Raw genomic sequence first — 21,818 nt, 5'->3', positions numbered from 1 at the left:
ATGTCAAACATATGCAAAAGAATAAAATGGAATTTGTCCATAACTAAATGGTCTTTTCCTTTTCCCTGATGTCTGCCCCTATCCCTGCCCCCAGAATTTCACCCCATTTAGAATATACCTCATTCTCTCCACTCTTCCATGGTGTACTGTTTGGTGTTCTGTTGTGTACCTTGCAGTCTGCTTTACTCCATCATTTATGTATTTTTTCCTGTTGAATCTATTTCTCAAAGGATCAGCACTATGTATTTTTCATTGTTAATTTTTCACAGTAGGGTTTCAAAGCACAGTGTACAGGGCAGGTATTCAATAAATGGTGAATTAAATTTTCCTCTGCACAGTTAAAAAGCTCAATAATTCAGGGCTTCCCTGGTGGCGCAGTGGTTGAGAATCTGCCTGCTAATGCAGGGGACACGGGTTCGAGCCCTGGTCTGGGAAGATCCCACATGCCACGGAGCAACTGGGCCCGTGAGCCACAACTACTGAGCCTGCGCGTCTGGAGCCTGTGCCCCGCAACGGGAGGGGCCGCGATAGTGAGAGGCCCGCACACCGCGATGAAGAGCGGTCCCTGCACCACGATGAAGAGTGGCCCCCACTTGCCGTAACTAGAGAAAGCCCTCGCACGAACCGAAGACCCAACACAGCCAAAAATAAAGAAATAAATAAATAAAGTAGCTATAAAATTAAAAAAAAAAAAAAAAAGCTCAATAATTCAAAGTAGAGGGATGTTGGCATTTGATGAGCTATGGGGGATATTTCAGTCCCAAGTTGGAACAGCACCTAATTTCCCATCATTTGCCATCTGAGTTCAAAATGCCCAAATTTTAGGCTTCATAGTCTCTCTTCTCTCACTTTGCCGTCTACTATTCTCTTCTCCAGAGATGAAGAGAAATGAGATGATCACGCCAATAAAGCATCCTTTTTCATCTTTATTGTTCTTGTCTGGATGCTTCATTATGAGATGTCAACTATTCAACACTCTAATGAGCTGTCTTCCAAGCACAAAATGTTCTAGTCATCTGGTATTAAAGTGTTGTTTTCTGCTTTTAGGCTACAGTGGTGGCTGTGTTGTCATTCGAGGAAGGAGTCCCCCTGGTCGCTGGGAAGTGAAGGACTGTAGACACTTTAAGGCAATGTCCCTGTGCAAGCAACCAGTGGAAAATCAGGAGAAACCTGAGCAAGAAGAGAGGTGGCCCTTTTCCCCCTGCTATTTGGATTGGGAGTCAGAGCCTGGCCTGGCCAGTTGCTTCAAGGTAATACAAAGGTTACAAGGGCATTCTCAGTGGGACCAACATTATTCCAGTTTTGTCCATGTATCCCAAACTCCTTTATTCCAGGATAGTGCCTGGCACACAGCAAGTACTCAGTTAATATTTGTTGGCTGTCTCCATCCTTTCAGTTATATTTCAAAATAATTTTTAAGTAAAAATATTGACAGATCCCTGGTGACATTGAGGCCTCCTCATGAGGACCGATATCAAGGCCCTGATCAATATTGTTCTTATTGCATATACAAATGAACAAGGCAGACACACGCTGGGTATTGAAATGGTACAATTCCATATTGTTTGTAAGCAAATGAATAATGCCCTTCTTCTGGAATAATACCATTCTCCTGCCAAGAATAGCTTTCGCAGCTTTTGATATCAAAAGTTTATATAGAGAGATATAGATGTACAGAGATATAGAGAGAGATATAGATACAGATTTACAGAGAGATAGATATAGAGAGAGATATAGACAGAGATACATAGATATAGAGAGAGAGATAGATACAGATATATACACATATGTGTGTGCGTGTTAGAAATGTCTTTTTGCAAATCATCTTTCGATCCTAGATTTAAATCAGTATCTACAATCTTCTTCTCAGAAATACATTTTTGAAATATGATGTTTTTGTTTGGTGGTTTTGTCTTTGGTTCATTGTACAAATAGAGATTTCCAAAATCCTGGGAGAAAGTTCTTCTCCAGCACCTGGGCACATGAAGAGCAGAATGGAGACAGCCTCTATCTCTAGAAATATTGCAGTCTCATAGATGGCCTGAAACACCTGTAATACACTAAATTTAAAAGTACACATGTATAATCCTACATTAAATTCATGGAATAATAGGCCCAGAAGTGACCACACAGAGCAATAAGTTAAACCTTAGAAATGAGTGAACTGCGGCATGAAGTGAGATGAAGTGATTTGCCCAAGATCACAATTATTTATTGACAGAGTTGGAATAAATTGTGGTTTTGGAACTCCCAGTCCAGTGCTTTTTCTACTACACATCACCCTGATATGTCAACAAATATATGGTGTGTTTGATGGGCATAGCAGTAGGACTTATGAATTTAAAGTGATTCGAGAAAAGGTTCCCAGAGGAGGTGGGTTTCGACATATAATTTAAAAGATGGAAATGCTGTGCTGTGGTTCATGGGACTGGGAAGGTTATTCATCCTGGTCTCAGCAAATCAGAGCCTGGTGAAGCCTGGCCGCAGGGTGCCTGCCTGGCATTAGAGACTCAAGCATAGTGTCAGGCAGTTAAAAATGAGAAGGGTGCAGAGGCCCAGAATCTGAAGCTCCAGGTCTGCAGTTCCTCACCCTTGACCTTAAATAAAGTCAAAAGTATGCCCGCCATTTGACTGACTTCTTCCTGCTACCGTGAGGACAGCTGAGAAACAGGAGAGAATTTAGTCACAGCTAAAACCCAAAGACCCTAGAAATATACCTGCCCTAGGTCCCAGGTCTCATTTCTCATTTCTTCGCCTGGGTGAGCCAGATTCATTCAGCTATAGAATACGAGGTCTAATCCTAGCTCTGCTAGTTTGTGGCTGTGTGACCTGAAATTTGTAACCTCTCTTATCCTGACTGTCCTCATCTCTTGACAAACATTTTATTAAGGGACAAGCATATGCCAGTCACAGGAAATTTAGGAGGGGAAAAAAAAAAAAAGATTTCAAGGAGAAAAAGGGTCCTCATCTGTTAAACTGAGCCTATCATATCCTCTGCATGACTTTGTCATGAGAATAAAATGAGATAATGGTATTACAACAACTAGACACACTTTAGTTCAATAAATGTTATTTCTCCCTACTCGGTCAAGCTTTTAAAGTAGAATAATGACAACAATTATATTATTGTCATCTTCTTGTCCAGAATTAAACAGCCTCACCTTATTCATGACCGTGTCAACTTTTTTTCCCTTTTACTACACAGGTATTTCATAGTGAAAAAGTTCTGACGAAAAGAACATGGAGAGAAGCTGAAGAATTTTGTGAAGAATTTGGAGCTCATCTTGCAAGCTTTGCCCATATCGAGGAAGAGAATTTTGTGAATGAGCTTTTACATTCAAAATTTAATCGGTAAATACTTGTTAATTTTGAAAATTTTCAGTCACATATTTTGTCTCCAAGTAATGGCTTCTTAGGCATGAGTATCCCAAATATTGGGGGTATTTGGGATATTCAAAATCTCAAGTATTTAAGTCTAAAACCAACTACACACTAGTTGTGAAAGAAAAATACATACTTACAGTTTTATATTTATATTGCACCAACTACTCATTCCATAAAACAAAGGACAAAGTGACGATTGTTTTTTTTGTTTTGTTTTTTTTAATTTTTTTTTTAATTTTTATTTATTTATTTATGGCTGTGTTGGGTCTTCGTTTCTGTGCGAGGGCTTTCTGTAGTTGCGGCAAGTGGGGGCCACTCTTCATCGCGGTGCGCGGGCCTCTCACTATCGCGGCCTCTCTTGTTGTGGAGCACAGGCTCCAGACGTGCAGGCTCAGCAATTGTGGCTCACGGGCCCAGTTGCTCCGCAGCATGTGGGATCTTCCCAGACCAGGGCTCGAACCCGTGTACCCTGCATTGGCAGGCAGACTCTCAACCACTGCGCCACCGGGGAAGCGCGTGACGATTGTTTTGATATTTGAAATCTTTTCTGTGTACCTCAAATCAGAATTTTAGAGCTTTCCTGCCAAGTTCAGAAATTATCTAGCCCAGTGGTTTTCAAAGTGCTGTCTGAGGGTCCGGAGGTTCCTGAGCCCCCAGAGCAGGAGAGACCAAGTGGGCAGAGCTCCCGGTTCCTTGCTCACTGACTCAGCAGGTCCAGCCAACTCCACTTCTAGTTGTTTTGTATACAACAGGAGTCCATGTGAGATTTGGTTTGAAAAAAAGAAAGTCCCACTAATTTTTTTAAAAATTTCCAATCCAACCTTCTAATTTTACCTCTGAGGAAACAGGCATTCACTTGTTTGCATCCGTTTTGCAAGTTTACAGAATCTTGAATTTAACGAAGTTGGAAAATCAATCAAATTTAAATTTGAAGAAACATAGGAGGTCTTGTGCTACCTCTGACCCAATACGGGAATTTCTTCTACTACATTCCTGTGGTCATCTACTGTCTACATCAGGGGTCCTCAACCTCCGGGCCGCAGACCAATACCGGTCCGCGGTGTATTAGGAACTGGGCCGCACAGCAGGAAGTGAGCAGCGGAAGAGCGAGCTAAGCTTCATCTGCTGCTTCCCATTGCTGGCATTACCGCCTGAACCGTCCCGCCAACCCCCCCGACAACCCCCAGCAATGGAAAAACTGTCTTCCACGAAACCAATCCCTGGTGCGAAAATGCTGGGGACCACTGGTCTACATAATTCCTTTCAGTTTCAAAGTGCTCTTTACTTGGCATAAAACCCATTCCATTGTTGGAGGCTAGTTTCAAAGATCAACTTTCTAGTAAGCCAGAGCAATACAGATCAAGTCTACTCTATTTTCAAATATTTGAAAATAGCCATCATGTTCTCTTTTAGCAAGTCTTCTCATCCCTTGGCCTCTTTCTCTAGAATGTTCTTGTCAGTTAGCGTGTATTTTGGGAATATCTTCTATGGAAGGGACCCTATTATATGCATGGGTGGCTGGAGAATGCAATAGACATGACAGACAAAATCCTGCCCCTGAGGATGTCGTGGTCTGGGGGCGGGGGCATGCCTCCATATATTTAACACAAATATAATACCAGGTACTCTGTTCCAAGCTCTGGAAATCTGAAGTCTCAGTGAAACACTTACCTGAATCTCAGAGAAAATCCAGAACTACTTTTTGAGGAAAATCCTGGCCTTCCCCACAAGTTTCCTTTAGGACCCTCCCCTAAGAAGGTTAATATGTAACATCTATCAAATTATTCATCTCCAGCATCTACAAAAATGACCTCAAAGGTGAGAATATCTCCCAGTGTGTGTCTCATGAAGTACTCCAGGGGAAATAGGGGGATTTTGTGGTCAAATATGTTTGCAAATCAAGGCACGATCTTGAAAATTTGCCATATACCTTAGCATTGTAAAGGCTTCTAGAAGGAAGCAATTTCTTTGACTGCAAAACGCTTTTTTTTTTTTTTGAGACCACTTACCAACATCCCATGGAACTGCTGGTCCCTGCAGGAAATGCTGGCCTGAGACCATGGTTCCCGGATCTGGCTGATTCTCACGCTCACTTGGGAGACTTTTTCACACAGTGCCCTCTGGTCTCATGCCAGAGCTGCTGAGTCAGATTCTCTGAGGCTGAAGAAAAGTTCAAGAAGCTTCCTTGTTGATTGGTTTGCTAGTCTGGTGTGGGGCCTCAGATCCAAGGGAGATGTGATCGTCTCCACTGTTCTAAGTTGTAACTTGGCTTCATGACTTCAGCCCCTTGCAAAACATCCTTTCATACTTGCATATTGTGAGGTTTGCTATATGAAACAACACGTGCAAACTGCTTCCAAGTTTGCTGTAACATCAAATTTCATTATAACACTTGTATTTATATAAATCTTCACACTTGGAATGTCTCATAGAATTTAGTGTCAAGTATCTATCAAATTATTGATCTTCGGCCCTTAATCACAAAAGCTATATAACGTATGTTTTACTTTTTGTCCAGACTGCCAGGGAGTTCAGCCAAATCTCATGCTTAATTATACCAAATAAACCAATTCTCATAGTTAGCATACATGCTTCTTCTCCTTCTTATGGCACTGCTTTTCTATTTTATTATATTCATATTATATTATATTAATTAAAGTTACATAACTTTAGGAAAATGATGAAGAGAAAATAAATACCAGTTCATCGTTTAGGAGCCAATATATAGCAGGAACAATGTAAAATTCTGAATTCAGTGAGGAAAGGAATAAAACGCTCTCAACGCAGGGAGAGTGACGTGAGTTTTCAGCCAGGCCATTAAGATTAATATGCCTGGTTTAACCTTAAGGTAGCATTCTCACCTTCCCACAACCTTAAATGTAAGTTATTATCATGGCAGTGACCAATGCGCCTCAGTGATTCTGACCTTTTCTAAGTCACATTTTACTTTCATTTGTATCGTTCAGGCAAAGGAGCTCAAATATCTGAGAAGGGGATGCTTCAGAATAGGCTTGCTTCTGTGCACTAAGGAAAATAAAGCATCTGTCATGACTTCTGAATCTTTTAAATCTTTAATTCTTCAAAATTATTCTCAGAAAATTATCTTAGTCCGATGATTCGTTGTACAATTAGGCTTTATTGCTTGATTTATTGAGTGCTCTCTGGTTTGATGCATTCGTCCTCAGCCTAATAGGAGGGAAGATGGTTCTCTGTGGGGCTTCTCACCAAGTCTAACCAGTGGTGACGGCTGAAGTTAATCTACCGTGCCTCAGACTGGTTTGCTGTGGAATTATTTACATTGGGACATTAAAAAGAAACCAAAAAAACAAATCTGCTGTGTACCTTTTATTAAATGGGGTGGTGGTGATTAACCTTCAGAGAATACATGAACATTTGACAAAAGAACAACAAATTAAAAGAGTAAAGTAGTATAAATAGTATAGTCAATTAGCAAATAAATAGTCCTCTAGGGAAAAGATGTTCCAAAATTTCTTACCAACTTGCTTTCATGTGTTCTTGTCTTAATTGAAAGACATTGCCCTTCCTAATGAACATGTGAAAGCCATGTTCTCAATACGAGCTGACGGTTCCCCCAACTGCCCATCACCAGTGAGCACACCATACAAACCAAGAGAAATGGGAAGTGAGATTAATCTTCTCTCAGTTCATTTTATAGTTCAGGTTTTGCTTACAGGAAATGTTCCATAAATGCTTGCTGACTTGACCAGTTCTGCCAGTAGCGTCAGCTGTTCCCTACACAACTAAATACTTTAAAATATTTCTTGAACATTTTACATAATGTTGTGAATTCAACGGGAAGAGCCAAGTTTTTGTTTCCTCTCTTCATAGGACAGAAGAAAGGCAGTTCTGGATTGGATTTAACAAAAGAAACCCACTGAATGCTGGCTCTTGGGAGTGGTCTGATGGAACTCCTGTAAGTCTTTCCAAGCTGGAGAAAAGAAAATGAATTCAAAGCAGGCGGCCCTGGAACCACTTGGTAAACCAACCAAGAGAACCTGGAGAGAATGACCATCATCCCCATGACCCAAACCTAAATCAAAAACTGCACCAGACCTTGGTACCAAAAGAGTTATTTCAGCAAGGTCTTGAGAAACCTTTGCTAGCCAGATAGTTCTAAAGCCAGCTATAAGACCTCGTCCCAAAAAGGAATCAAATTCTCTGAAAAAGCCCCCAAAACCATCTCCCATGTGAAGAATCTCCAGCAGAGAAGCAACTATTCTCTAAAATAATACCAGGCTTCCTTTGCACCCCCCGCCCCTGCTGCATAGCACCTGATTGTGTAAGTGTGGGACCGTTGTCTGTGTCGCAGTGAAAAGAAACATTTTCAGTTTCTCTCACTCTGAAAGAACAGAAACGCCAGCCTTAGACACAGCTCCCCCTTCTCAGACAAAGCAAGTTATTTGGAAGGAAGAAAAAGACTTGCTTTTCATTCAGCCTCATGTGTAAAAAAAACCTCTATGAAGGGAAGAGGGAACTCACAATTACGTTTTGGTTGTTTTTTTTTTTTTTTCAGGTACAATGAGGATTTCTCAGATTTTCCTCATAATAGGGAAAACACAGTAGCAGTATCCCAGATTAAAATGAGATCCATCTGAAGGCACATGCAGAATCAAGTTATTCAGTTTCACCTGTGAACTGGGGGGTAGCAACAGCCTGCAGTGAGCATTTAATGCAGCTCCTGTTCCTTGAGCCCTAATTATGTTCTGAGCACTGAGCTGAGTGCACTCCTGCATGATCTCATCTCATCCTTGCAGTCATTCAATATAGTGGGTATTAAAATGATTAAGTAGGTTGCCTAAAATAATACGTAAGAGAGACAGTATTTGTACACAGGTTGCCTGCCTCCAAAGCCACAATATCGTAATGTCTCCTCGTTGGCAAAACAGCAGCAGCCAACCTTTGATGAAACAGTAAAGATCAATAGAGAAAAGGGATCTATCTCTAGGCCTGCTACATAGATGGTGTTCAAATCCGTAGCAAGGAAGGGGTTTGCGGAAAAGCTACATGCTTATAGTGGGAGCAAAAATAGTAAGAGTGTGCTAGTTTAAAAAAAATAACGATTCTACCCCAGTACTGCTTCTTTGAAAAGGGCATCAGGACCAGAGAACAGGAAGAGATCTTAGAGATCACCCAGCCCCACCCAACTGTTTTGCGGATGAAGAAACCAAGGCCCAGAGAGTGGAAGGGGCGTAGCAGGGTCGACCTACCCCATAAATGGCAGCTACCACATGGCACAGTTGGGTGGTTAACATTAATACGGCACTTGGAGCATAAAATGTGGTACATAGAGGTTGAGAATGTGTTTTAGTAAAACAAACAAACAAAAACTCATCAGTAATAGGAGGGGAATAGACAATTTGGTTCAGAATCAGTGAGACGAAGCGGTGAAGCAGTGGACTGAGTCCCTTGCCACTTCCCTCTGGACAAAATAAATATCAAACTCATGCCATTCTCCGAATCTGAGCTTATATATATTTAAGTTAGATGAATTGTTGCATGACTGTGTAGATGTTTGAGGAGGAGCATAAATGGTTTCAAAACCCTCTTTTTTTCAAATTTTTTAACCTCAGTTTTACTCATGGTCCATCCACTCTTCTGTCAAGTAGTCATCAAATCATTGAGAAGGTTGAATCTCTAGTCAATACCCCGTTATGTGATCATTCCTGGAAAACATTGGATAGTTTCCTGATTAAAGCTAGGGTTGACTTAGAAGTTAGTGATTAGAGACTAAAAGCCTAGTATTTATGCAAAAGAATCTACATCAAAGGTGAGACTCGATTCTGAAAGATCCTTGAGCCTCTAAACAGTTTACCCAGGATCCCAGGGTTAGCCTAATCTTGCCAGTGAGAAAACAGTGCAAGTCCATCTGACTTGTTCCTTCTGGAGAAAAGAGTAGAATGCCTCTTAAAGAGAGAAAAAAAAAAAAGACATCTTCGAGATAAAAATGATAAAGCTTTGATTAGCTTGCTTTTCACAAATGTGGAACAACCTTTAACTGGCATCATAACCATACTTCCTCCAGAAGTCTATTGTGATTTATTGACAGGGATGCCTTTTTGATCTTTTGAAACTTTTTGCGGGGGATCATTATTAAGGAATAATGAACTTCATCTGCTGCAGGTTGTCTCTTCATTTCTAGACAATAATTATTTTGGAGAAGATGCAAGAAACTGTGCTGTTTATAAGGCGAATAAAACGTTGCTACCCTCATACTGCGGTTCCAAACGTGAATGGATATGCAAAATTCCAAGAGGTAAAAATATTAATAAGACCTTTACTATTTGTTTGCTTTCTAATAATCTATAGCATTTTCCCAAGTGAACAGTTACAGAGGTCTAAAATTTAAGCACCCTGGAGCACAGTACCAACAGCCTTCATGATGAACCAAATTGTAGTCTTTTAGCAAATAATGTATCATGGGGGAATGAGAAAAGATGACACCAGTGCAGTACGCTAACTTAGTAGGAAATGAAAGTAACTGCCAATGTTGTGGAATACTGTATTTTGCACGTACAACCTGGAGGAAATGTCACTGTGACATGACAAGCAAACAAAATTACTTATCAAATGAGTAAGTGAAAGCACCTGGCACAGTGTGTGACACACAGTGGGCTCTCAACAAGTATTCACATCCTTTTCTCTTTAACCAGAGATCTCTCTGGAGCTTCCTCTTCAAGCGTGAGAACTTACCACTTTCCAAACAACACCTGGTTCTTCAATGATCTTTTCAAAAGCAAAGTCCAAAATATTGTGTTTAGACCTAAAGTAATTCAGAGATAGTACACCTGTAAATAAAGTTCACTCAAACTGGTTTGCTTTCACTTTGCAGATGTGAGACCCAAGATTCCACCCTGGTACCAGTATGGTAAGGACTATCCTGGCAGTTCTTGAATTTCTAATTATGTGCTATTTTGTAGCATTACTGTGTTATTACATAGCTCCAATCGAGTTTCTCTTTTCTTGTGTCAATTGACAACTAATTTTTTCAAATTAACAAATTCATCATTAATAAATAATCAAACTAACAAATGTCACTAAATATTACTGAAGACTAATATCATAGCTTAACTCCACGTTCATGACACATGATTTTAAAATATGTATCTATCCCAGACTTTTGAATATACGTGAATGTTTCTTATATGAAATAGACCAAGGAAAATAAGTAAATTGTATACTTATTTATGTGTGGGAGTGGGTGTATACACACACATTTTCTTAATGCTGAGTGACCAAATTACACATTTGGGGTCAATCATAGCATACCCTATTTAAGTCTGTATTACATTGCTCAATAATTGTTGCCTCACCTGTGTTGCTTATTTTTCTTTCAGATGCACCCTGGCTCTTTTATCAGGATGCAGAGTACCTTTTTCATACCTCTGCCTCGGAATGGTCCTCCTTTGAGTTTGTCTGTGGCTGGCTGCGCAGTGATATTCTCACTATTCATTCTGCACGTGAACAAGAATTCATCCACGGCAAAATAAGAGCGGTACTTAACTATGATTAACTATGAGAAACTCAGAGCTTAACTCCTTCTTCTGTCCTTGAGGGATTTTGTTTTTATATTACTTCAGACATTTATTTGTTTCATTAAAAGTCTTAGATTTTTAAGAACTGTTTTTCTTCCTGTTATAGAGATTTAGAGCAAATAATGGAAACACAGGTTTACGATGCTGGTCAGTCATTTCACTTCTCCTCATGCTTTTTTAGCAACAAAGGATGAGTAAATAGCATTTTATTGTTTTTGTGAGGTTCATTCCATCATTCAATGCATATTTATTGAGTCTACTCTTCTAGGGGCTGAGGCTCTATCAGTGATTAAAATAGACCAAAATTCCTGCCCACCTGGAGTTGTTAGTCTAGTCTGGGAAGGAAGACTGTAATCAATATAAATAAATAGAATTACATAATATTTTAGAAAAAGATAAATGGATAAATGCCATGGAGGAAAATAAAGCACAAATGAGGGACAAAGAGTGCTGGGAGGTGCATGGCTATTTTAATGTTTCAGATTTGACTTATGATAGTACAATATTTTTTTAGATTCTATGCAGAAAATGGTAAGGAGTGGTTCTCCATTTCAACTTCAGATAGAGAAATCCTCTGAGAACCTAGGCTTGTTAGAAAGCAGCATGCAAAATCCATTAAACAATGAATAAGACTGCCAAGGAATAGTGTTGGTTTTCAGTGTATTTCTTCAGCAAGCATTTATTGAGCACTAGGTATGTCTCAGACACTGTGGTATTTGTCAAGGACACAAAAATGTCAAGGACATACAAATGAAATACAGTCAGTGTCTTTAAAAAGCTGGAAATAACATGACGTAATAAGAGAAAAGGGAGCAGTATGTACAAATTACCAAGGGGGCACCAGGGAGGAAAAGCCTCATTCCCAATTTTCCCTAGGAAATTGTTGAAGGTAAGAAAGAGCCTTTTTTCTTTTCCCATAATTTAACATTAGTTCATGGTCTGCAGGAATCCTTGGTTGCTCTATCATCTTTTCCTATGTTTGTAAGTTGACTGTTAAAATGAAGCTCTGGATTAAAGCATCCTTGACTTGTAAGAGAAATGTCTCCCCTCACACCTCACTGGGCTTTCCTGTTTCTATAGTTCTGTTTGATACACATACAGCCTGTGAGGTGCATGCAGGTTGGGACTACTACTGCATTTTGATGGAAAAGTCAAGAACCAGAGGAGTTAGGTGACAACTGCACGGCCTCACAGAGACTCAGTGGCAGACCACCCACGAGAACTGGATGTTCCCCAGTATTGGTTCATGCATTGTTTTACTACTCTCCATCTCCTACAAATGGAACACTCAAGCCAAAACTGTAATATTAAGTATCAACAAATTACATATCATGACCTCGGAAAATACATTTGTTTCTTTAGCTAGACAGCAGACTCCTCACCCCTGGCAGCAATAACAAGAGATCAGGTGAATGGCTAAAAACTAATCCCTGGACATGCAAAGTGCACGTCCCAAAAGGAGCTGATACTTGGCCAATGCTTATTGTAACAGTGTCAAGCACGGCTAAGTACTAACGTTTAATGGCATTTAATCTTTCTAAGAACTCTCTGTGGGAAGTTCTGTCGTCAGCACAATTTACAGATGAAGAAGCTAAGACTCCAAAGAGGTGAAGCAACTTTGTTACACAGCAGCTAAGTAGTGGAATTTGGAAGTGATCCCAGGTCATCTGACTTACAAGGTCATTTTTAAAAATGGCCACAGGCAGCAGAACAGCATATTCATTACATTAAAGGGCTAGTTCTAAAATCCATCCAAAACAAGGAAACCCTTGTGCATTGTTGGTGGGAATGTAAGTTGGTGCAACCTCTATAGAAAATAGCATGGGGGTTCCTCAAAGAACTAAATCCAGCAATTCCACTCCTGGGTATATATCTGAAAAAAAATGAAAACACTAATTCGAAAAGATACATGCACCCCAATGTTCATAGCAGCACTATTTACAGTAGCCAGGACATGGAAGCAACCTAAATGCCCATCAACAGAGGAATGGATAAAGAAGATGTGGCACATATATACAATGGAATATTAGTCATAAAAAGGAATGAAATTTTGCCATTTGCAACACGTATATGGACCTAGAGGTTATCATGCTTCATGAAATGTCAGACAGAGAAAGAGAAATACTGTACGTTATCATTTATATGTGGAAGCTAAAAAACAAAACAAATGATTAATATAACGGAACAGAAACAAACTCACTGATACAGAAAACAAACTAGTGGTTATCAGTGGGGAGAGAGAAGGGGGACAAGATAGGGGTAGAGGATTAAGAGGTATAACCTACTATGTATAAAATAAACAAGCTACAAGGATATGCTGTACAGCATAGGGAAATACAGCCATTATTTTATAATAACTTTAAATGGGGTATAATCTATAAAACTTTTGAATCACTATGTTGTATAGCTGAAACTAATAGAATATTGTAAAACAACTATACCTCAACTTTTTTAAATTAATAAATAAAATAAAATAAAATCCCTCCCCAAAAGATGGCTGTCAGCTCTGTCTCAGACATGCACAGTAAAGGGCTTCTTTGATCGTTCCAGCAGAGCTTAGCTCTTTTAGGAACCTCTGCAGGTCTTCTCTCTTAACCTTTCCCTTAATTCACTCTCCCAGCCTTTGGTTGTTGGGAAGCCAGTGGAAATGGCAGAGTTAATACCTCCCATTGAAGGGAATAGTAAAACCCCACAGGCTTAGACATTTGAGAAGGCATAGCCAGTGCCATGATCTAGTTGAGGACTAGATCTAGTGATCTCAAACCAGACAAACCTTGTAGTGTCTTATGCGGCAAAATTATTACCAAGCCTATGACCATGTTAATAAAGAATGCCCTGTCAGTATTATGGGTGAGTGGCCGACTGATCTAACACTGCACTGTGCCACAGAAGAAAATCATCATAGGGAATGTGCAGACCAAGAATGGAGCAAGAAAACCAAATGGGAAGGGTATCAATTTAGAAAAAAGAATGCTGTACATTGCTAAAGCAGTTCTTCCTCCTGCTTAGTTTATAGCAGTTAGGCAATTTTTGTTGGTGGTAGCGGTGGTATATACGGTGACCATTTACATTTCTGAACTAAGAAATCCCATATCTAAGAACGTCTTGCTAGAATGAGTCAGTCCAGAAGTTCTGGATGAGGAACTAAACATGTAGAGGTCATACCACTCATTCTTGTGGCATGCCCATCCTATAATTGCCGGAAGAATAAGAATTAAATAATTAAATATTTTTAAAGTTACATATGCATTGTATAGCTCCTCTAAGAAGAGTAGTAACTCAGAAATGTGAAAGACAAAGATAACATTCAGTTGGGAGTAGAAGAACTAATTATTGAAAAAGAAAGCTGGATGCATTTTTTTAAAATCTGAAGCAGAATTTTTTTAACAGAATATTTCCGTCTTGGAAAAGTGATGAGTCAGAATTTCCTCTTTGACTAACAGAAAGCATGATGTGAGGGAATTTTTGAGTACTAGTTTTTTGAGCCATCTTGTTGGTCAGATTAATGCCAAAAAAGTAAAAAAACATGAGCACTTTAGGAGTTGTTTGACATGAACTAACATTTTTATGCTGTGTTGTACAATATTTGCATTTCAAAATTGCGATTTACTCTTACTTTAAAATTTTTATTTCAAAATATTTCTAACAAAAATATATCAAATCTATTAGTCATCCTCAAAAATCTGGTGTTTTAAATCCTTAAAATAACTTGGTTTTGCTATTTTTATGGAAACATTTTAAGAGATGACAGGTTGTTCTTCCTTATACTGCTTAGTAGATTAATATATTGGCTATTGCTGTGGGTTATTTCTTTTTGGTGTGTTCTTCCATACGATGCTATCTATAATGACTGCTCTTCTGTAACAAAACATAATTGATACTATGAGGTACATGGTTGTATCACGTTTTTTATACAAAAGAATACTAATGTCTTCTATTGTTGCAGTTTCATACCTAAACGGAAATTTACAACATCTATTTTTCACATTGGATTTTTCACTTTGGGTGTCTTCTATCTTGTCCTATGAATTTCTGTTCCATATCACAACAGGTTGTGATGTGCCCTGTGGAGGATTACCGTGCTATAATCGAGGTAGTAATAAATATGCCACTTAAGATGCAGTAGTTACACTTCCCCTTTAGAGGTCCTTAATTGGGGCAGTGAACAATCAGGCCATGATTTCCACTATTGTTGCACATGAGACCTCTTTAGATTGAATGAAATTGTTGTGGTTCTTCCACTGAGTTCACAGCCAGTCTCCATGGACCCATTCCAAAATCTGACAATAGGAGGCTAAATTCAGCATGTAAGAACACGTCCATGAAACAACAACTCAGGGATCCAAAATTATAGTTGTTCCATCTTGCATTATTCTTAAATTGTTGATATGGCAGACAGCCACACTGATTAAGGAGTAAAAATACCTGTGTATAAATTACAATGTTAGAGAGCTATTAGGTTCTGTTGTATGATGACCTGAAATTCACATGGAAAAATATTTATATATCTTAAAACGCATTCCCAAGTCTTTACAGAAGAAATGAAAGTGTAAATTTAAATGTACAATGCCTTCAAATTAACAGGTTTTTAGCATAAAAAATTAAGTTACATTTCACACACAGCACACACACAATAAAGAATATTGATTTAAAGACCTTAGAGAAATCCTTAATGCCTGTTCTTCTTTTATAGTTAAAGAGGGAATTTCAATTTCCTGGGTCATAAGTCCAGTATTACATCTGCTCTAATGTGTGTATGCATGTGCATGCCTATGGTGTTTCAAGTTTATTCTTTACTGTACTGGGATCTATGTGATAAATAATGGTGTAAATTCATAAAATATATAAAGGATAATTTTCTAGTTGTCAACCATTGGAAATACTGTAGTATTATTTTGTCCTATAATGCGATTTCCATTTGAATGGGGAGGGTGCTAATACTTAGTTCAAAAACTTACCAATCAGACTAATGCTTAAAATACAAATTATTTTTACTATTGAGGTCTTTGTGTCTCGAATTGTTTTTCAAGTAGGTGGCATATATAGTAAACTTCTATAAATCACTGAGCGCATAAACCACTAAATTTTTAGTCAAAAAAGGAATCCACATTCTATTTTGCTTTACAATATTACTTTTTAAATCCCTATTATGAGAGTTAGAAAATTTACTTTTAAATATATAGGAAACATTGTAACAAAGTTATGGCATGTTGTATGAAACCAAAATTATTTTCAATATTTGATTCCAATTTTCTTACATAATGAGGAGGGAGTAGTTTAGAATAATGAAGTTTCAGGTCTTCTCAAGATGCTAGGCCTTAGTGTACTATTCTTTAGATAATTGGGTAAAATACTGAAGAATACAAAGCTATTAACAGCGAACCCATTAATCTTAATAGTGAAAAGGGAAAAGAAGTAGGATAAATGCTGAACATTCTCTCTCTCTTTTTTAAATAGCTATCAAAGTATGGTGTAAACTGGTGGATTGGACTTCGAGAAGAAAGAGCCAATGATGAATTTCGGTATGGACCTAGATTAATTTGCATTGAACTTTGTTTAACGGGTTTTTATTTGCAGAATGATTAGACTAGATCTTAGTGGTTAACTTGTTGACTAGGAGATTGGTTTAAGATGGCGGAGTAGAAGGACATGCTCTCACTCCCTCTTTTGAGAACACCGGAATCACAACTAACTGCTGAACAATCATCAGCAGGAAGACACTGGAACTCACCAAAAAAGATACCTTACATCCAAAGACAAAGGAGAAGCCACAATGAGACGCTAGGAGGGGCGCAATCACAATAAAATCAAATCCCATAACTGCTGGGTGGGTGACACACAAACTGGAGAACACTTATACCACAGAAGTCCACCCACTGGAGTGAAGGTTCTGAGCCCTACGTCAGGCTTCTGAACCTGGGGGTCCGGCAACGGGAGGAGGAATTCCTAGAGAATCAGACTTTGAAGGCTAGCGGGATTTGATTGCAGGACTCCAACAGGACTGGGGGAAACAGAGATTCCACTCTTGGAGGGCACACACAAACTAGTGTGTGCATTGGGACCCAGGGGAAGGAGCAGTGACCCCATAGGAGACTGAACCAGACCTACCTGCTAGTGTTAGAGGGTCTCCTGCAGAGGTGGGGGGTGGCTGTGCCTCACTGTGAGGACAAGGACACTGGCAGCAGAAGTTCTGGGAAATACTCCTTGGCGTGAGCCCTCCCAGAGTCCGCCATTAGTCCCACCAAAGAGTCCAGGTAGGCTCCAGTGTTGGGTCAACTCAGGCCAAACAACCAACAGGGAGGGAACCTAGCCCCACCCATCAGCAGACAAGCAGATTAAAGTTTTACTGAGCTCTGCCCACCAGAGCAACAGCCAGCTCTACCCACCACTAGTCCCTCCCATCAGGAAACTTGCACAAGCCTCTTAGATAGCCTCATCCACCAGAGGGCAGAAAGCAGAAGCAAGAAGAACTACAATCCTGCAGCCTGTGGAACAAAAACCACATTCACAGAAAGATAGACAAGATGAAAAGGCAGAGGGCTATGTACCAGATGAAGGAACAAGATCAAACCCCAGAAAAACAACTAAATGAAGTGGAGATAGGCAACCTTCCAGAAAAAGAATTCAGAATAATGATAGTGAAGATGATCCAGGACCTCGGAAAAAGAATGGAGGCAAAGATTGAGAAAATGCAAGAAATGTTTAACAAAGATTTAGAAGAATTAAAGAACAAACAAACACAGATGAACAATACAATAACTGAAATGAAAACTACACTAGAAGGAATCAATAGAAGAATAACTGAGGCAGAAGAACAGATAAGTGACCTGGAAGACAGAATGGTGGAATTCACTGCTGCGGAACACAATAAAGAATAAAGAATGAAAAGAAATGAAGACAGCCTAAGAGACCTCTGGGACAACATTAAATGCAACAACATTTGCATTATAGGGGTCGCAGAAGGAGAAGAGAAAGAGAAAGGACCAGAGAAAATATTTGAAGAGATTATAGTCGAAAATGTCCCTAACATGGGAAAGGAAATAGCCACCCAAGTCCAGGAAGCACAGAGAGTCCCATACAGGATAAACCCAAGGAGAAACATGCGAGACACATAGTAATCAAATTGGCAAAAATTAAAGACAAAGAAAAATTATTGAAAGCAGCAAGGGAAAAACGACCAATAACATACAAGGGAACTCCCATAAGGTTAACAGCTGATTCCTCAGCAGAAACTCTACAAGCCAGAAGGCAGTGGCATGATATACTTAAAGTGATGAAAGGGAAAAACCTACAACCAAGATTATTCTACCCAGCAAGGATCTCATTCAGATTCCATGGAGAACTCAAAAGCTTTACAGACAAGCAAAAGCTAAGAGAATTCAGCACCACCAAACCAGCTCTACAACAAATGCTAAAGGAACTTCGTGGGAAACACAAGAGAAGAAAAGGACCTAGAAAAATAAACCCCAAACAATTAAGAAAATGGTCATAGGAACATATATATCGATAACTACCTTAAACATGAATGGATTAAATGCTCCAACCAAAAGACACAGTCTTGCTGAATGGATACAAAAACAAGACCCATATATATGCTGTCTACAAGAGACCCATTTGAGACCTAGGGACACATACAGACTGAAAGTGAGGGGATGGAAAAAGATATTCCATGCAAATGGAAATCAAAAGAAAGCTGGAGTAACAATACTCATATCAGATAAAATAGACTTTAAAATAAAGAATGTTACAAGAGACAAGGAAGGACACTACATAATGATCAAGGGATCAATCCAGGATGAAGATATAACAATTATAAATATATATGCACCCAACATAGGAGCACCTCAATACATAAGGCAACTGCTAACAGCGATAAAAGAGGAAATCAACAGTAACACAATAATAGTGGGGGACCTTAACACCTCACTTAAACCAATGGACAGATCATCCAAACAGAAAATTAATAAGGAAACACAAGCTTTAAATGACCCAATAGACCAGATAGATTTAATTGATATTTATATCACATTCCATCCAAAACCAGCAGATTACACTTTCTTCTCAAGTGCACACAGAACGTTCTCCAGGATAGATCACATCTTGGGTCACAAATCAAGCCTCAGTAAATTTAAGAAAATTGAAATCATATCAAGCATCTTTTCTGACCACAACGCTATGAGATTAGAAATCAATTACAGGGAAAAAAATGAAAAAAACACAAACACATGGAGGCTAAATAATACGTTACTAAATAACCAAGAGATCACTGAAGAAATCAAAGAGGAAATCAAAAAATACCTAGAGACAAATGACAATGAAAACACGATGATCCAAAACCTATGGGATGCAGCAAAAGCAGTTCTAAGAGGGAAGTATATAGCTATACAAGCCTACCTCAAGAAACAAGAAAAATCTCAAATAAACAATCTAACTTTACACCTAAAGGAACTAGAGAAAGAAGAGCAAACAAAACCCAAAGTTGGTAGAAGGAAAGAAATCATAAACATCAGAGAGGAAATAAATGAAATAAAAACAAAGAAAACAATAGTAAAGATCAATAAAACTAAAAGCTGGTTCTTTGAGAGGATAAACAAAATTGATAAGCCATTAGCCAGACTCATCAAGAAAAAGAGGGAGAGGACTCAAATCAATAAAATTAGAAATGAAAAAGGAGTTAGAACAGACACCACAGAAATACAAAGCATCCTAAGAGACTATTACAAGCAACTCTATGCCAATAAAATGGACAACCTGGAAGAAATGGACAAATTCTTAGAAAGGTATAACCTTCCAAGACTGAACCAGGAAGAAATAGAAAATATGAACAGACCAATCACAAGCAATGAAATTGAAACTGTGATTTAAAATCTTCCAACAAACAAAAGGCCAGGACCAGATGGCTTCACAGGTGAATTCTATCAAACATTTAGAGAAGAGCTAACACCCATCCTTCTCAAACTCTTCCAAAAAATTGTAGCAGAAGGAAAACTCCCAAACTCATTCTATGAGGCCACCATCACCCTGATACCAATACCAGACAAAGATACTACAAAAAAAGAAAATTACAGACCAATATCACTAATGAATATAGATGCAATAATCCTCAACAAAATACTACCAAACAGAATCCAACAACACATTAAAAGGATCATACACCACAATCAAGTGGGATTTATCCCAGAGATGCAAGGTTCCTCAGTATACGCAAATCAATCAATGTGATACACCATATTAACAAATTGAAGAATAAAAACCATATGATCATCTCAATAGATGCAGAAAAAGCTTTTGACAAAATTCAACACCCATTTATGATAAAAACTCTCCAGAAAGTGGGCATAGAGGGAACCTACCTCAACATAATAAAGGCCATATACGACAAACCCACAGCAAACATCATTCTCAATGGTGAAAACTGAAAGCATTTCCTCTAAGATCAGGAACAAGACAAGGATGTCCAGTCTCACCACTATTATTCAACACAGTTTTAGAAGTCCTCGCCACGGCAATCAGAGAAGAAAAAGAAATAAAAGGAATACAAATTGGAAAAGAAGTAAAACTGTTACTGTTTGCAGATGACATGATACTATACATAGAGAATCCTAAAGATGCCACCAGAAAACTACTAGAGCTAATCAATGAATCTGGTAAAGTTGCAGGATACAAAATTAATGCACAGAAATCTCTTGCATTCCTATACACTAATGATGAAAAATCTGAAAGAGAAATTAAGGAAACACTCCCATTTACTACTGACACAAAAAGAATAAAATACCTAGGAATAAACCTACCTAGGGAGGCAACAGACCTGTATGCAGAAAACTGTAAGACACTGATGAAAGAAATTAAAAATGATACCAACAGATGGAGAGATATACCATGTTCTTGGACAGGAAGAACCAACATTGTGAAAATGACTATACTACCTAAAGCAATCTACAGATTCAATGCAATCCCTATCAAATTACCAATGGTATTTTTTACGGAACTAGAACAAAAAATCTTAAAATTTGTATGGAGACATAAAAGACCCCGAATAGCCAAAGCAGTCTTGAGGGAAAAAGATGGAGCTGGAGGACTCAGACTCCCTTACTTCAGACTATACTACAAAGCTACAGTAATCAAGACAATATGGTACTGGTAGAAAAACAGAAATATAGATCAATGGAACAGGATAGAAAGCCCAGAGATAAACCCACACACCTATGGTCAACTAATCTATGACAAAGGAGGCAAGGATATACAATGGAGAAAAGACAGTCTCTTCAATAGGTGGTGCTGGGAAAACTGGACAGCTACATGTAAAAGAATGAAATTAGAACAGTCCCTAACACCATCCACAAAAATAAACTCAAAATGGATTACAGACCTAAATGTAAGACTGGACACTATAAAACTCTTAGAGGAAACATAGGAAGAACACTCTTTGACATAAATCACAGCAAGATCTTTTTTGATCCACCTCCTAGAGTAATGGAAATAAAAACAAAAATAAACAAATGGGACCTAATGAAACTTCAAAGCTTTTGCACAGCAAAGGAAACCATAAACAAGACGAAAAGACAACCCTCAGAATGGGAGAAAATATTTGCAAATGAATCAATGGACGAAGGATTAATCTCCAAAATATATAAACAGCTCATGCAGCTCAATATTAAAAAAACAAACAACCCCATCCAAAAATGGGCAGAAGACCTAAACAGACATTTCTCCAAAGAAGACATACAGGTGGCCAAGAAGCACATGAAAAGCTGCTCAACATCAGTAATTATTAGAGAAATGCAAATCAAAACTACAATGAGGTATCACCTCACACCAGTTAGAATGGGCATCATCAGAAAATCTACAAACAACAAATGCTGGAGAGGGTGTGGAGAAAAG

General features: G+C 38.7%; 1 protein-coding gene across 6 annotated transcripts in view; it reads left to right on the top strand.

Annotated features, from left to right (window-relative positions):
• The window catches only part of PLA2R1 (phospholipase A2 receptor 1), a 113,589-nt gene that overhangs the window by 66,317 nt on the left and 25,454 nt on the right, over positions 1 to 21,818 (top strand). For all 6 annotated transcript variants that reach the window (XM_057551435.1, XM_057551436.1, XM_057551434.1 and 3 more), the window contains 7 exons: positions 1,048 to 1,250; positions 3,206 to 3,351; positions 7,234 to 7,318; positions 9,526 to 9,658; positions 10,235 to 10,270; positions 10,740 to 10,897; positions 16,395 to 16,459. In XM_057551435.1, coding sequence (XP_057407418.1) covers positions 1,048 to 1,250; positions 3,206 to 3,351; positions 7,234 to 7,318; positions 9,526 to 9,658; positions 10,235 to 10,270; positions 10,740 to 10,897; positions 16,395 to 16,459 — 826 coding nt within the window. The remainder of the gene's footprint in view (positions 1 to 1,047; positions 1,251 to 3,205; positions 3,352 to 7,233; positions 7,319 to 9,525; positions 9,659 to 10,234; positions 10,271 to 10,739; positions 10,898 to 16,394; positions 16,460 to 21,818) is intronic.

Source organism: Balaenoptera acutorostrata, chromosome 8, assembly GCF_949987535.1.
Source record: "Balaenoptera acutorostrata chromosome 8, mBalAcu1.1, whole genome shotgun sequence".
NCBI lineage: Eukaryota > Metazoa > Chordata > Mammalia > Artiodactyla > Balaenopteridae > Balaenoptera > Balaenoptera acutorostrata.
This window is presented reverse-complemented; position numbering and strand designations above follow the sequence as displayed.